This window comes from Scleropages formosus, chromosome 6 (assembly GCF_900964775.1).
Source record: "Scleropages formosus chromosome 6, fSclFor1.1, whole genome shotgun sequence".
Lineage (NCBI taxonomy): Eukaryota > Metazoa > Chordata > Actinopteri > Osteoglossiformes > Osteoglossidae > Scleropages > Scleropages formosus.
In genome coordinates, this window is record NC_041811.1 from 32,112,964 (window position 1) to 32,131,151 (window position 18,188).

At 40.2% G+C, this 18,188-nt stretch overlaps 1 protein-coding gene across 1 annotated transcript; it reads right to left on the reverse strand.

Moving 5' to 3' along the window:
- Positions 1-1,663: 1,663 nt before the first annotated feature.
- Positions 1,664-11,392, reverse strand: LOC108933104 (T-box transcription factor TBX1-like). The gene is made up of 7 exons (XM_018749932.2): positions 10,941-11,392; positions 9,270-9,371; positions 8,433-8,604; positions 8,066-8,221; positions 6,218-6,285; positions 5,119-5,222; positions 1,664-3,341 (listed from the first exon to the last, which is right to left on the reverse strand). The coding sequence occupies exons 1-7, from the start codon at positions 11,297-11,299 to the stop codon at positions 2,968-2,970; spliced, it is 1,335 nt and encodes a 444-aa protein (XP_018605448.1). The 5' UTR covers positions 11,300-11,392; the 3' UTR covers positions 1,664-2,967.
- Positions 11,393-18,188: the final 6,796 nt, after the last annotated feature.

Here is an 18,188-nt window from a genome sequence, read left to right on the forward strand (position 1 = left end):
CAGTAGCAGACTAGGTAGTTACTTAGCTGGCTGTATAAATCACAATATCTGCAGTTATACATATAAAGTGACATGACCTGACCTTCACATATTTAAATAATGTCTGAATAGATTAATGATTTGACATTTGTGAATGATGCAGACTTTTTCATACAGTCAGTGGGCAGGAAATGGACACAAGAACAAACCCTCCAGTCTAGTGCACCGGAGGTGCTCCAAGGTTCTGTGTGATTCTTGCTTTAGTATTCATTTCTTTTTGCTCTTCCAAACATGCTTTGACAGATTTGTTCTTGCAGCAGATTGTTTTTGTTAACCTTTGAGGTTTGATCTTGGCTATTTGGACATGTATTCCTTCTACAGACTTGGAAGTAGAATGCCATTTGTACCTCAAATGCAAAAAATTGCTCTGATTCTTTCATAAATTAGATTTTTTCAGTCAAATTAAAATTATACATTGAAATACTGTATATCATGCCGAAAACTATCACCCATGTTTCACAGTGACCCAGGTAGCTGATAAGGGATGCTGCATGAATTCCAAGAGGACTGTCATGTAGCCACCCTCATGCCTACACAGTCTTTCTGACAGGGCCCATGATGCACCTGGTTCAGAACACGGACCCTGTCACCGTTTCCCGAATGCTAAGAAATGTGTTTCAGGTTAATTGACTTTAAATTGCCATTTTTCTCTCTGTGGGCAACTAACCTGCAGCGGACTGGCACCTCATCCAGGGTGTACCCCTCCTGGCCTAGCGCCCAGTGATTTTGGGATAGGCTCCAGACTACCCCAACCCTGAAAAGGACAAGTGATTAATGAAAGTATTTTTGAGTAACCACAATAATAACTGTGAAAGTGGTTATGTTTTGTATTGATTATATATTTTGTGTGTAATAATGATACACTTTATTTTGTATATATGTTCATGTTAACTTCCTGAACAAAAACGGAATGATATATTGGGTGTCAATTCACTTGCTGATTTCATTGTTTAACCTCTGACCCAACCAAACCCCTCTGTCAGGTATTTAACACTCAGAGGTCTAGCAATTTCTGGGGCTAAACTGGCAGTTGTGCATATTTGGGGTGGGGTGGGGTGGGGTGGGGTGGGGTGGAATCAGTTCAAATGAGTCATTGTGTGTTTTTATTCCAGTGTGACTGATGACTGTCTGACAGATTATTTCCTTTAAACAGAAGGGACACCAGTCCAGGTCTTCAACTGCATTCCTTTCCTCTTCAAAGAGAAATGCCCCCCTCCTAGTTCTGTGCCTCTGATGGTTCACTGTAAATATTGCGTTTAACTGGCACGCAGCATCTGGTGTTGAAAACTATGACTCGGGGTGGGAGAGCGCAGCAGTGTGTGCGTGCCTGTGCGCTCTCTGTTGCCTGTCTGCCGGCCCATGGGGGTGCTAATTTATGAAGTGTGAAGTACGAGCCTTAGACAAATGTTTTTTCATAGGCTTCAGCTGTTCCCTGAAATTTAAAAAAAAAAAAAAAAAAAAACTTTTTAAACACCAGACAAATAGAAATATCAAGGTGGGCAGCCAGTTGTCAGTAAAACGTATATTATTATTATTATTATATTATTATTATTATTATTGCTTACTTGATGCCTTTATTCAAAGCCACTTCTTGCCTTTATACAGCTGTATTTTGTGCCTAAGATATTCTCTTTAAGTCGACTTCCCCAGGACATTAAAACCTTCTCCGACTTGAGCTGGTAATCGTGAGGTTACAAGTTTGGGTCCTGAACCACCATGATAAATTCTGATTAAGTAAAATGCAATGGATTCCCTGTTGAATGCGCAGGTAGAGAGACAATAGCCGTTTCTCAGATGGTCTTCATTAAACAGCATCAGTGTTTGCTATGACAGAGGTTTCTGTGGCGTGTGTTTCTGTTTCCTCTCAGCGTTTGGACACGAAACTGACTGTGGATCTAAGTCCATATTCATCACTAAAATGTGATCTGCGGTTTTCAAAGCATTCATCAAAGTCCTGTTCAAACGCTCAGCTTAAACTTCAAACAGTAACAGCAATAATTTGTACGTGCCTACAAAATTCTATATATGCTAGTGTTTGCATATTCCAAAATATCTTAATTCCACAAAAGCAACAATAAATACATATTCTGTAACAGCTTGGTACGATTTGGCACAAACACTGATTTAAAGGGGTTGTGGGTCTATTAAATTATTGTTCTCAGTCTGCTGTGTGTACATATGGGGGTATTGCCAGTTTCTTGCGTCCAGTACACCAGCAGCATATGAACAATAATTTAATAGACCCACAAGCAGAACGCTGAATGCTGCGTACTTGGATATTACAGACGAGTCTCTTTTAGTTCTCACTGATATTTACAGTGCAGTACAGTGCGGTGAGGTACACCCCACAGAGCAGTGTGAGGTCTCCGGTACCCAGGGGGGTAAATCAGTGTTCCAGTAAAACTGCTTTGCTGTGAAGTCCATAGGAATTTGAAGATGCCGTTTCCGAACCGAGCAGCGCGGTGGTCACGATGCCTGGAGAGAGGAATTTCCATATTAATTCAACAGTATCGTCTGGTTCTTATTTCTCCCCTTTAATCTTATGAAAAATATATTGCGGTTGGTGGCCTTCTTGAGTCTCTCCAGAAATCCAGCGGAGTGCAGAAAACCTCCTTCTCTTTCTCGAAACCATCTGACTGCTCTGGCCCTCACAATGGGACCCCTCTTCGCTCAGGGGTCTCTTGCCAAGCTCCTCACTTCCAGAAAGTGCTAAATATTTGGCAGTACTTATAGATGAGGTAAATCTGCGCACAAAGAAATTCTGCTCCGAGGTGTCAAATTATATGTGTTGGTGGGGATCTGCATTTTTCCAACTTTTCCCACCAGCTTCTTTCATGAGATCCCATGATGCATTTCCCTCATTTTGAGAACAGCAGGACTACTGGTTTAAACTGTCCTAAATGACCGATATTGTTTTGATAAGTACCGTTAACTGGGACTGTATTCAAAAGCTGATGGGTCACTGGATGTGGAGTACAAGCTGGCTGCAGTAGAACCCATGTGGTGGGGATACCTATGCCCTCTGTTGGACAAGGGATAAGGAGCGGCCCGGGATTTGGTCCCCAGGTAGTGATGGTAGGTGCTGGGGTACTTGTACGGGTGATGATGGAGAGCTTCTGGATGTTGAGGGTGCCCCTCCAAACAGGGGTCATGCGAGTGGTTGGGGCAGGCAGGCATGGTGTGGAGTCCACTTGGGGCTGGAAGGGTGCTATTGAGGACACGCATCATCAGTCTGTGGGCTCCATCGGAGTGGGCAGCGTTGTTGTGCAGCTGCTCCCTGTCATAATCTTGCTGGCCATCCTCTGGGTGAAATGGGGACAAAAATATAACATAAGCGAGGCCACGCTTTTTGTTCTTTTTTTTTATTGTGAAACTAGCAACACTGGGCCACCATGACCTGCAGAAATATAGTAACAACACAGAGTAAAACGAGAACTACATTTGCAAGCCTAAATGAAGGCAAGCAAATTACAATGTTTCTCAGAAATGATCAACTGCATTTGCCAAAATCCTTCTAAAAAAGTATAAACCCATGACACGGAAGAAAATTCATCACTATCATTCCCCATGTATGAAGAAAAACACAAGTATAGACTGCAACTACAAAATACCAAGTTAATAGTTAATAAGAATAAATAAATCCACATAACTGACAGAAGACTTTGAAAGATTTCACTGAAATTATGAGCAGGTTTAATTTTCATTTAGCCTAATATTTCAGTTTCTTTTAAACTACTACCTATAACTACATTATCAAATTCTTAACTTTTTCAAAATACCATTTTCCTATTCTTTAGCCAAGGATTGGTCTTTACATGCCAGGGGTGCGGTGGCGCAGTGGGTTGGACCGCAGTCCTGCTCTCCCGTGGGTCTGGGGTTCAAGTCCCGCTTGGGGTGCCTTGCGACGGACTGGCGTCCCACCCTGGGTGTGTCCCCTCCCCCTCTGGCCTTACGCCCTGTGTTACCGGGTAGGCTCCGGTTCCCCGTGACCCCGTATGGGACAGGCGGTTCTGAAAATGTGTGTGTGTGTGTGTGTGTGGTCTTTACATGTATAAAACACCAGTCTCATGAAATTTTGCTCTGCGTACAATATTCAGGGCATTGAAAAAGTACTTGCATGTACAATTTTGCCACTTTTGTAATCTAAATACACCACTCCTTACTAACACAACAGGGACCTAAAGTTTGAATATATTTACTTTTACCATTAAGTTACAATAAATACAAGCTTAATAATGCAGGCATCTCATAGATTTATTTATGGCAACATTCTCTAACAGTCTTAACTATATCTTCCATAAAACGCTTTATTAACTTGTTGCTACACTGAAATTAAAACTCATATTGTCTCTATAAACTCCTATTCGTTGCGAATTATTGATTAGTTCATCCCATAAACATGTGCAGTGGGGTTTGTCTACTTTTTTGCTCATCGCCAGCACTCAAGCACACCAGTCACGAGCTGTAAACACTGTGGAAGTGAGTTGAATTAATGCAGTCAAACATATTCTGTTTGGGTGCATTTTACTGCCAGCTATCAGCAGGGTGTGTAAATTATGGGTTATATTCATACCACAACAAGCAGAAGTTTTTGAAAATATATCCATCAACAAAACACAATTAAAAATACAGTGGAAAATGTTCACATCTTAGAAAGTTTGTAACTCAACAGTTTGTAACAAGAGGAGCCAGCGTATATTTATATTACTTTCTTGAATAACTGTTGATGCTGACAACCATGATTAATACTATTTTGTTTAATATAAGTCACTACAGTACCTCCTCTGAAGAAAATTTTTCACATGGGAAGATTTTCCTTGCCGGAAGAACTAAGCAGTGTTCCCCCCCCCCCCCCCCCCCCCACAGTGAGAATAGGTGACAGAAAACAGAATGGGCTATTGGCTTATTTTGGCACTCTGCTATAATAACTCAATATTTAATTTGGCTACACCTCCACTTATTCTACTTGTAAGAACATTGTTTAATTTGACTATTTTATCCGCTGCCTCTGAGGGCGTGGCCAGCAACCATAACTGACGAACTGGGTTCCGGTTCAGACCGGCTCCGGCTGACACACACCTCTCTTCTCCGGGACGTTGTGCAGTGGCACCGATGACAGCGAGCTTCTGGTAGTCACTAAAGTTCCTGTAACTGGCAGAGTGCATGGCCTGTGGCTTCGGGGCCTGCAGTGAATACACCATGCTTTCATTAGGGACAATAACCATGCAAGTCTTCCTCCCATAATGACCTGGTGGTGTAGTGGTTCAAACTGCTGTCTTTCTATCCAAAAGTCACAGGTGCGAATCCCACCTCCAGCTTTAGTACCCTTGGGCAAGGTGCTTACCCTAAAGTCCTCAAGTAGGATTACTGTATAAATGAGTAAGTAATAGTAGGTACTTTAACTTTGGAGAAAAGCAACACATAAATATACATTTGCTCCAGAAAATCTGTTTCTAAAGGTAATTCCCCTGAAAAAAATCTATTACGTGTAAATGGGGAAAATGAATGAAATATTCCTGAGTCATAAAACTTGGGCCAACTTCATCACCTAACATGCAAAATTCAAAATTCATTTCTTATCTTAAAATAATATATATATTTTTTTTAATTTATTAAAATTTAAAAAAAATTCAAGTCCAGAATTTCAGAACTGCTCTGGATGCCTTAAAATCCAGGATGAAACCCAAGAACCATATATTCCAAACTGTTTAAATATAATAAATTTGCATGCTCCCTTTTCTCTACCCCCTCTTCCCCCTTCCCCTCTCAACAGTCATATTTTTTTGCATATATTTTGTTTGTTGATTTGTTTTGTATTTGGGCAGCACTGTGGCACAGTGGGTAGAGCTGGTCCCTCCTCGACTGTGACTACTAAACCTGTGCAGTTTGTGTAATTGTGTGTCTGTGTGAGGTTATTGCCTAGTACTCGCTTCCAGTAGATTCTTAAAGGGGTCTGTAGCCTAGTAAAGGTAACATACTTTGCCTTAGCGCACACGTGTGTGTGCACAACATTAGAATTATGCTGAAATGGATTGGTGTCCCTCCCAGGATGTACCCCTCCCCATGCCCAATGTTTCCAGGATAGAGATGCTGTGCTAAAGGTTATTCATTCTTCATTATTACACTCATTCTTTATTCGGGAACTGATGACCGTATCTATGATGAGTGTCTCTCTTACCAAATGTCAGGATCACAGTCTCTGAACCCCTTAGCGAAGGGATTGCTGGCAATTTTCAGCTGTGTGATCTGAAACCAACAAAAGGGCACAATGAGTTAAGGGTAGTTAGGTTTTCTACCAAATCATTTACAGAAAAGAAGTTACAACAAACATGACATTGCAGATCGGATTTTACTAAGGCATCAGCTAAAATAAATAAATTAATAAACTAAAATAACTAGTTCCGAATGGCTGCGTAATTATTATTTTCATTTTTTTTAATTAATTATCATTATTATTGCTACTCGACTGGAAGGAATGCTAATGAATACATCTTCAGCCATAACAAGATGTTCTTTCTTACTTGATAAAGGGTCATATTCACACCCAAATGGGCAGAATCAATCAATAAAAGATGTTTTACGGGGTCAAGGTGGTCCGGAGCCTATTCCAGATGCCTAAGGAAGTAGAGGAGGCAGGGTACGCCCTGGACGGGATGCAAGTCTATGGCAAGGTGGCCCCACTCGCACACAGTACTAGTAATTTTTACAGTCACTAATCCACGTGAAACACGTCTTTAGACTGTGGGAGGAAACCAGAGCACCCGTGGAAACCCACCAAAACATGGGGAAAAATACAAACTCAGCACAATGAAAAGTTAGGCTTTTCCATCCTAATCTGAAATAATTGTAAGAAAAAAAAAATATTGTTAGTATACATTTGTGTAGAAGAAAATTAGTATATAAGGAAATTAACATCGCGATCACTACTATTTATATTTCATATAAACATATAGATGAACAAATAGTGTTAAGTTCAGGTTCTTTCCACTTTTCCTGGTGTGGAAAAATAGGTAATTTTTTAAAATGTGCGTTTCTTCATTCAGTATCAAATCTAGACTCTAAATTATTAGTGGTTAAGAATACAGACATGTTACCTTATCTATCACATTCTAACATTACACTGTATATTTAAAATACTAAATCGATAAAGGTAAATTTTTATATTTTCATAAAGGCACCCAATGTTACTTCAAAAGAATTTTCTCATTTTAAATTAAACTTTGTAGCGGATTAAAGTTTCAGCTCTTTATTTGACTTAAAATGGTTTAAGATACCTTTACAAACCCAGATAATTCCGAAACCATCCACAGAACCAACTAACTAACTTATTTAAACTAACTATTCTAACATGTCTGAAATCATATTTGAGGGTAAATCAAAAAGTGTGTGCACTGATGCTTATAGAAAAGTTAAAACATTTATTACACTACAGCGGACACTTTTTGACTCACCCTCGTATATGATGTCAGACACTTTAAAATAGTTGGTTTACGTTTACATTTATTTATTTAGCAGATGCTTTTGTCCAAAGTGACTTCCAATGAACTCTACGTAGTGTTATCAGCCCACACACCTTATTCACCGCAGTGACTTACACTGCTAGATACACTAGTTCCACTGGGTCACTCATCCATACATCAGTGGAACACACACACTCTCTCTGTCACTCACACACTATGGGTGAACCTGAACAGCATGTCTTTGGAGTGTGGGAGGAAACCAGAGCACCCAAAGACTTACACTGCTACATGCACTACTTACACTGGGTCACTCATCCATACATCAGTGGAGCACACACACTCTCTCTGTCACTCACACACTCACATGGTTTAAAGAAGTTAGTTATAGTTGATCATTTATCTGATACTTTTCTCAACGGCCACTTATAATTATTTACTCATTTATTTTTAGATCTGGCTAATTTTAGGGTAAGTACCTTGCTCAAGAGCACTACAGCTGGAGGTGGCATTCGAAGCTGACGAAGAAGGTATCTCAAATCGTACCCGTACCCGTACCCGTACCGTACCCTGTGGTTCTGATAGGCCGTGACCGCAGTGAAGCGGGTCTCGTCAAAAACGAACGTCTTGTAGTTCTCCTCGGCGTACTTCTCGCTGTCCTTCCTCGGGTCCACGTAGACGACATGGAACCGTGGCTGGTATCTGTGCATCGAGTTGAGGATGATCTGAAAGGGCAGAACCGAGAACGGGTCCGCGCTGAGCTCAGGGAGGGATTCGAACTTACATGTGTCGCGGTATTTCACAGGAGCGACTGCGGAAACCCGGCATAAATACACAGTAGTAACAGTTTACCGGGTTGTTACACAAAGGTTCACTACTAGGACTAGTAGGACGTCCGCGTCCGGCACACAAACGAAGAAAGGAGCGGCTACGCACGTGGCCGTTCTCGTCCAGCAGGTTGTTGGTGAGTTTCAGCTTGTCGAACGACACGATCTGTTTCATCCACTGCGCGCCCTTGGCGGGGGAATCGGGGTGGTAGTGCACGCGCCCGGGGGTGGCGGAGTCCGCCTTACCGGCCACGAGCCACGAGGAGCTGTGGAAGGCGTACCTGCGCGCGGAGTTCACACACAGGTGTGTCACACGTAGCTCGCGCGCGGCTTTTCAGCACGAGGCGGCGTCCCGCGAATCCGAACTTCCTGCACTTGATTCATTCACCAGATACCTTTCTCCATGGCGACTTATAATTATTTGCCCATTTTTGCATCTGGGTAATTTTAGGGTAAGTACCTTGCTCAAGATTCTACAGCAATAGGTGAGATTCGAACCGGTAACCTCCCGGTCCTAAGACAGCAGCTCTGAGTACTACGCGGTAATTATATAACTTTGAGCGAAGCACTAACTCCTGTGTGGATGTGTTAAGAGCATCATGTTGTATAAATGGGTAAATCATTCTATCGCGCATAGCATTATAAATCCAGTGGCATCAGATACTGTAAATAAAGGCAAATCATATTATTCACGTTGCACTTAATGTACCAACATACCTTTAATTAAAAATAAAAAATTTAATTGATCTCCTTGACATCATAATTTAATGAGCTCAAAATAGCGATGATAACCATATTTAAACACTTTAAAAAAATTGCAATATAATTCAGAAGTTACATGACAATTTGGGGGGTGGGGCGTTACGCATATGGTTTAAATACACGTTTGCTGAAATGAGGGAAGTTCACACTATAGTAACAGCTCGTTCTCAGTGTGTTCGGTTACCTGTAGCGCTTGTCGTCGAGCGGTACAAAATCCATGAGGAGCATATAATGGGCCTCGGGGTCCAGTCCGAAAAGTTTCACCTGAAAGGCGGGGAACATTCGCCTGAAATATAAAACGCATTGAGGTCTTATAACCTTCTTGGATTTATCTGACTGGGACTCTTCAGGTTAGAATAAAAGTTTAATAAAAGAATAAAATAATTCTTAATGGAGTATCTTTCCTAAAAATCTCATAAGGTATAATACAGTATTCACCACATTACAAATGTTAATAGTAGACGTTTAAAAGCATATGTAAAACTGATCAAACTTCGGTTAAGATTAATGTAATGTAGCTCTGGAGAAATAATATTTGAATTTCATTAGCAGAAGGATATTGCTTCTGGAAAATATTCTTTATATTTTTATTGTAATAATAATAATAATAATAATAATAATAATAATAATAATACCTTTAAACATAGACTGGTATTTCTGCTTTACAGAAGCTGAAATCTGGATATAGCTTATTCGCCCAACAAAAGAGAGAAAACTACAAAAATGCGTCTGTCATTATTAATTGAAAACATGATTTTAAAAAATGCAATATGTTCATTCAGAAAAAATGACAGGAGAATCCAACGGTGTTCTTGAAATAATTTTAAGTTGCATGTATAAATAGCGATTTGAGTTTTTGTTTATAGATGTTCAGATTACATTGTAACAAATACAAATTTAAAACATGCTAAAGAAACCGTTTCATTACTGAATATTAGTATAACGTCGGTTATTTTACTGTCCATGTAATTTTATCTGGTCAAGTTTTTGCAATAACTTTTACAAATTACTGAAGCAAATATTTTAATAGCAACTTTAAAGAATAAAACAGTGTTACGGAGATATCCTGTGTATTAAAACAACATTCTGCTTAGGTTTTAGTCACCCTTGGTTAATATACTTACTTTAATTCTAAAGAAATATTTAGTCCTCATGCTGTGTATTTATGTAACTCTTTACATTATGTATTGTAGTTAATAGTAATGTTATTAAAAAAATCTCTAATGACTTCATGTACTACTCTTTGAACCTTTCTCATCTTACAATATATTCATTTAATAAATGTACTTTTCATTGCAAAACAGCCCAATTTGACTGAAACTGAATTTTCGGTGAAATTGCGCCTGAAATTGAACTCATTCTGCCCCTGTGAAAATAGTGGATTAAATAACGCTGAGCCCACACACAGTTCCTTTTTACATATAAACCCCTAAAACATAGTTTTTTTTTTCATTATTAATATTACGAATACCTTCAAGAGTGTGTTGTTATTAGCATTACTCATTGTCATTGTTATTGTTTAGTTTTTCGTCCAGTATCCCTATTGTTTTTTTGCTCGTCATAGTTTGCGGAGAAGCATTCAAGAAGAATTTCATGATACTACAACACGGTACTTGTATCTATGACAATAAATTTGAAACTTAAAGAGTCAGTGTAGTGCGGATCTGATAAAATGCTCACGGCGGCAAAAATCTCGCAAATATGTCATGTTTCACCTTTAAAAACATGAAAATACCGCATACACCCCCCTTCTAGCAGTAATATAAATATAACCATAGACTGACAAAATTAGTAAACCCCGCAAAATGGTATTATATGCCGTTTTAAAAACAACTTATGGTAATGAATTTTTTACCTCCCAGCTTTAGTAACGATCATCTCCGTTCCCAGCTGGTTAAATTCGTCCCACAGCGCCTTCATCTCCAGATGCGCGGTGATGTTCGCCACTTTGGGGTTCTTCTTAGCCGGCGCGTTCCCACTGGGAGCGGAGGCCGACGGCGACGCGCATCTCGCGCCCCCGCCTCGGGCCTGCGCGCCTCGGGTCTGGCCGTGCTCCGTGTAGCCGAAGCCGGGCTCCAGGTGGGAGTCGGGTCGCCCGTACGAGTCCCCCGGAGCCCCGGCGTAACGGTACCCTCCTCCCGGTGCGGGACAGGCGGCCACGTCGCAGAAGTGCGAGAGCTGCGTGAGCCACGGGCTGGAAATCGCGGAGATCATGCCGCGGAGTGGGGGGCTCCTCGCGCCTCCGTGGGCCGAGCAACGGCATAAAAGCGCAGCGAGCGGCGAGTTTGCTCGGAACGCGAAAGCCCAAATCCTGCGGACACTGACACACACACACACACACACGAGCAACGGTGGGCGATTGTTAAAAAATTCCTCCAGATGATGTCCCGACACGGAATGTCCAAAGTTGGCCGAAGATCATGTGTTAGCAGATATCCTCTTTTCGTCTGTATAAAAGGATGAAGAAATGATTTTTAATCCTTAAGTGGATTAAAACCCGCGGGCTGTATGTATATGTGTGTGTGTGTGTCCTGGTGTCTGCGTCTGTCTCCGAAAAAAAAGTCCGCACAAATCTACTACGCCGCTTTCAGTCGCGCGACGTTTACAAAAAGTCGTTCTCGCTCCTGCCGAGGGAAGGAAATAGAGTTTGACATGATCGCGTGCGTTCCGTTTAAACGCGTCGCCTGTGGCGCGCGCTTTCGCGGGATACACACATTTATTCCGCAGCACTGAATACGTGCAAAGCACACACACACACACACGTGCAAAGCGTCACGCGAAAATTGCGTATGTGTCCAGTCGGCTTTTAAAAACGTCCTCTCTGGGAGAAGTGAATGTCGCGCGCCTGTCTCGGGCAGCCCAGAGCTCGTGCGCGGCGGCACCCTTTTGGTCCGTCACTACCCCCCGTGACTCACTTTGTCCACGAGGAACCCCGCCCCTCCCTGCTGCTCTTGTCTGTTGCTGCTTTTGGTACCTAATCTTGGCTCTTTGGACTGCAGGCGTTACACGATGAAAAAGGTATTCGTAAGTAGAGTTTTATTCATATTTAGCCTTTTCTCTGTCTTCACGCGTAGGAGGTAGCGTTAGTATCCTTGAGCACTGTAAATGCTCCAGTAAAAATGACCAATCTGTACAATCGTTGTGAATTTCTGCACACTGACTGACTGCAAGTAACTGGAGAAAAGTATCGGCCGAATAAATACAGGTAACGGGGGCGGCACTTTGAAGGTGTATTTCTATTCGCTTATGTGCACGCGGCTGGTTGATCCCAAAATATCGCAATACATTCCATTCCTCGTGGTGCATTAACATCTGCAGCCCTGGAGGAGAAGCACGTGGAAGCAGTAAAAATACTCTCTTACCTCTTTTTAAAGTTCGCACTTTTGGTCCTTTAACTTTGTCTTTATCGAGCTGTCCTTAGTGTGCATGAGCCGCGCAGGAATATGAATATGAATATGAATACACTATGAATGGCCTTCTTTCATTAATCGCTTTTAATGTCTCCACTTTTCATAATTGTTTTTCCCATTCAAGTGTTCTGCGTCAAAGAACAACAGCCCAAAAGCCGCGCAAAGCCGCCTCGCACCGGGACTGAAATGCTTCTTTTAAAAACCGTCCACGATTAACATTCTAATATGAACTCCTTTTCCAGCCGTTGTGGGAGTAAATGACCGCGCAACGGGAAAAAATGCCGTTGTGCTGCATGATAAGCCGTTTGTATTAAAATTATATTTTTTTTTCGTAAGATGCAGAAGCGGTCCATCCATCGTTGTATGGGATTTATTAATTGGCTACACTGTCTTCAGCCGGATGTTCGGACTGTCCTTAAAAACACCTGACCCTCATCTTGCATCCGTTCTTTACTCTAGTACAAATCAGGTAAACTGCGTGACACTTTAAACTTGGCTAAAAAGAAAAGTCACTTTAATCATTACGGTTCCCCCAGCCCGACTGCAGTGTCAAACAGGCTGCTGGGAGCTCGCAGCGGAATCAATATTAATATTCATCTACTACTTTCATAAAAGTTAGAAGGTGTCACGAATAAGATTTTGGATTAAAGATAAAAACATCATTTGCACATAAGCAAAAGTGGTAAATGAAAGTAAGTTTGGATTAAATCTGGAGCATTTAAAATAAACTATATGTATATGAGATATGTATATATAATTATAAAGTGTACATAATTATATACATATAATTAATATTAAATCCGAACTAATTATATACTGCCATGTCTTTATATGTGGAGTTTACATTATATTTCAAAGTAATTCATAAGATTATACTATTTTGGACAAATTTTGTAATTAAACAGTTACATGATTAGGATTCATTAGTTATACCTAATATTATATATATATATTATGATTTTGAGGGGGTGCGGTGGCGCAGTGGGTTGGACTGCAGTCCTACTCTCCAGTGGGTCTGGGGTTCGAATCCCGCTTGGGGTGCCTTGCGGCGGACTGGCGTCCCGTCCTGGGTGTGTCCCCTCCCCCTCCGGCCTTACGCCCTGTGTTGCCGGGTTAGGCTCCGGTTCCCCGTGACCCCGTAAGGGACAAGCGGTTCTGAAAATGTGTGTGTGTGTGTGTATTATGATTTTGGTTTTCTGATTTGGTTTAATTTGAGTAGTAATTCCTAATCAACATTCTTTCCTACCTGGAAAACGAACCAAATGCGTCTCACTACATCAGTCATAATTCGCACAATTTCACGCGCCGTACATAGCTGTCAACTGAGATTCTTTACAAAAAGTTAACTGTATTCTAAAATATTTCTGATGTCCTCTTTTACGCATCAATACATTTTGGTTTTTACAATGAGTTTACATTTGAATTAATGCGCTTTGCAGACGCTTTTGTACAGCTCAAAGTAAACAGAACTGCATAACAGCACCACATTTATTTTATAAATTATTTTATATTAATTATATGTACTTGATTAAAACAATGAAGTGTTCAATTCTTAAAATACATGAAAAATAGAGAGATACTATCCAGAACATAAATACAACCGCTGTAATATAAATGTTGGACTGTAGTGCTCTAGATTCCTGTTGAAACATATAACGTTTACATTTTTAAAACAATTTTAATTAATTTTTCCTATGATTCAAATTCTCAGGTAATACGAATAGCATTGCCAGGTAATCATCGTATTCTGTTATCGGGTATAAAACCTGTAAATGTCCTTGTAGTTCTCTCTCTAAACAGGCTTTTTATAAAAACTACTTGTATTTAATAATAAGTGGAATTTATAAATATGTGGCACCCAGCAGAAATGTATATAAAGAAGAGAAGCTGCATTTAATGTTCAACCTCTCTCTGCGTTAATACGTTTTCCCCATAAGTCTGATGATGATCGTGAAACTCAGGGCAATAATTTTATGACCTTAAAATTATTAATAATTAATAAGGCCCAGAATTTGTTATGATACTTATCTATGTCCAGTCATGTGCAGTATAGTAATAACATTATGAATGTGACTCTGGCGCAGAATCTGTTTGACCGAAGCGCTGCTCTACAAGACGTATATCATGTAGACAGTAGAGATTAATAAATTGAATAAATATTACCTTATATATTTTTCAGCTTAATCAGGGAGTCGAGTGAGGATTGATGTAGACGTCGATGTGTGAACGTGCTGCACTTCCCTCTCCACGTTTGCTTCAGTCATCCGTTATTTTGTTGTCCACTGCTGTCTCACTCGCCTGGGTGGTGCGAGAGGACGTGGGTTCGATCCCCGCTCAGTCTGTGTGCAGTTTGCATGTTCTCCCTGTGTCTACGTGGGTTTCCTCCGAGTGCTCCGGTTTCCTCCCACACTCCAAAGACATGCTATTCAATTTCCCCCATAGTGTGTGAGTGGCAAAGAGAGTGTGTGTGTGTTCCACTGATGTATGGATGAGTGACCCAGTGTAAGTAGTGTATCCAGCAGTGTAAGTCACCGCGGTGAATAAGGTGTGTGGGCTGATAACACTAGAGCTCGTTGGAAGTCGCTTTAGAGAAAAGTGTCTGCTAAATAAATACATGTAAGTATAATTGTCAAGTTCCGCAGTCTGCTTTTCATTTATTCCTTGCCTTGATTTATGACGTTATTTTCCAATTCGATCCAACTGTCCCACAAGTTAACACAAGATGAAATAAAGACTCCCATTTTTACTTACCCTGTTAATCAACAATAGCCTTCCGAAATCAAAAGAAAAATATAACCACAAAAATTAATACGTCTTGTCCACAGAAACGAAGGAATTGAATTTGCTACATTTGAACTACGCCCTGGTCATTTATATCCTTATACTGTACCAGTGCTTTAAAAGTTGGTAACGCCTCTAGAGCATAATTAAAAAACATAAATCGTTTCAAATCTCTGGTTTGGTGGAGTTGCACGAGTGCAGTAAACACTTATATGTGATTTTTTTATGACCTAATGAAATTTAAAGACATTAATTCATATGACGTGAGATTGCGCACATCGCTCGAATATTTTTTAAACCAATGTCCCTTGACAGGTATATATTTTCGCACAGTTATTTTTATTACCCATTCATATTTCATCAAATAGATGATCTTGTTTTTCCTTCACATCCCCGTGAATGCGTTTGGTGTCACTTTTAATTTTTTTTTTGTCACTGAAGTCAACAGTGGACAGAATTTTTTTTAAAAAAATGTACATTTTGTATGTGTGTAGTCAATGGAAAGAAATGAATTTAACAGTAACAGCGGTGAGAAGGAGGAAACCGGAGCGGTTCTCGTGCACGGCTGGACACGGGAAGACTGGTCGCCTTAACGTCTACATTGGTGGGTTTTCAGAGTTTTTTTGAACATATATACCATTATATACCATTTTAATATCAGAATATGTGCTTTAGGTTTTCCTTCAGTAGTTAGGATTTCATTCTTTCTTCATGTCTCCTTCAGTAAATTGGGCGGATGCCAAGTTAGACTTGGAAAAAATATCTGATGTCAACACAGGAACCTGGCTCAATATTTCTAAAATTGTATGTACAGGTTTCCAGAGGCCTTTTTCGGAGAAGTCTTTACAGAGTGTTTATAAGTATACCTGCTTTAAGCATTCGACTAATTCGGATAATTTAATATAGAAGTTAGGGCTTGTTTGATAGTCAAAGTCACATGATACTAGTCAAATATGACTACATAATATAATGGTTATTATAATATAGCTATAATAACATGTAGTGGGGAAAGACCGTGGGATGAATTTCGTATTATATGATACATTATATACTAGTCAAAATTATTCAGACAATTAAGGCTATTATGACATAATTCACTTTGTTTTTAAAGAAGTGACTTTTCTGGCCATATTCAATGTGATGTGTTTTTTTCTGATAAGTTAAGCAGCAGCAAACTCACAGAAACTCATTTTGCTCACTTTGATCATTTAAACTTTTTGGCAGATTTCCGAGTATAAAAATGAACGTTTCTGGAACCATAAAATGCCGCATTCCTTTAACACTTCGGTTTACTCGTCTTGTATTGTTATTAATTATAAAATTAAAATAAAGAAGGCAGAGCAGTAAATCATGGATTTTACACTTTCTCGGCTATTGCGCATTTTTTTCAACGAACCGCGTGTGGTCGGGCGTTATTAGCTTGTCCTACAACTGTAAGACTTTAAAAATATGATTTACATTTTTAATGAATAAATTTAACAATTTAGCATGAATAAAGTTACTCTTGAAACATCACTATATTAACTAATATAATATGTTACTAATTTATATTAAGTTAACTAAATATACTGCTGAGTGAGAGCGCGGCCGCGGGTGCGAAAGAGGAAACTACGACATCAAAGTTATTTCCATAATTTATGCGTTTATTAACACATAAGGTAACAAAGGGTTACAACCGCAATGACCGCAAAATCATCTTTTCCCAAAACTTTATGAATTGCATTAACAGCAGTTCTGTCGAACATAATCAATATACGTAACGGATAAAATTACATCAAATACCAAATAATGGCACATTTTTCAAGGCAGGAAAATTGAAATCACACACATTACACAGTGAAAATCCGTCCGCTTTAAAATCTACTTGCGCAAAGTGCGCACAACTTAAAATGCTATCAAAAATCAAACGTCATTGAAATTACACTAAAATCTATGTGAAATGAGCATTCAAGTAATTTTTCTAAGAATAATCCTCTTCCTTCCAGACAAACTAAATCTAGGAGGAGACCCAAGGAGAACAAATCAGTTACGAACAACACATTTCAAGTCAAAGCCAAAGTGGCTTTTTTGTCATTTCAACCATATACAGCTGATACACAGTGTACAGTGAAAGGAAACAACGTTCCTCCAGGACTGTAGTGCTACACAGAAACAACACAAAGCAACTTACACAGGACTACATAAAGTGCACGTGTGCAAGATGTGGGCAAAACAGCAGAAGACAGTACAATAATTACTAAAAACAATAAACAGTGGAAAAACAGAAGTTGGGGTCACGGCAGGCTGGAGCCTAACCCGGCCACACAGAGGGCGAGGCTAGAGGGGACGCCAGTCCACCGCAAAGCACCCAAAGAAGGACTTGAACCTCAGACCCACCACAAAGCAAGTCCCAGCCAAACCCACCACACCACTATGCCCCCCAAAACAAAAAATATTGCAATATAATAATCGATACTATATATAAACATACTGTGAGTTTGGATAGGGCAAAGAAGAACCCAGAGACAGCATTTGCTACAAACTATTTAATAGAACACCAGCCCCAGAAAACAAATGCTCTTGATCCAAGAACCCTAGTTCTTCTAGGAGCTGCATCTCCAGCAAGCCTTCCCAGTCTGCTTAGCACCTACAGGTTCTCTCAACACACTTGTAGACATGGTCACCCCATAATTTTCCCCCTAAGTGCTCCAAGTGGTTGCATACCCACATTTCACATTATTTCCCAGAATGCAACTATTTACATTTAGGAGTTTCCCTCCTAAAACAGTGACGCGGGGTCGTTACAATACTAACTAGCAGCAAAAAAGTTGGTTAGTACAGTAGATGTACAGTGCAAAAAAAATTGCAAAGGGGTGTGTGGTCTCTGTGTGAGTGTGTGTCTATGTGTGTGTGGGTTGGTGTCAGTCCAGTCC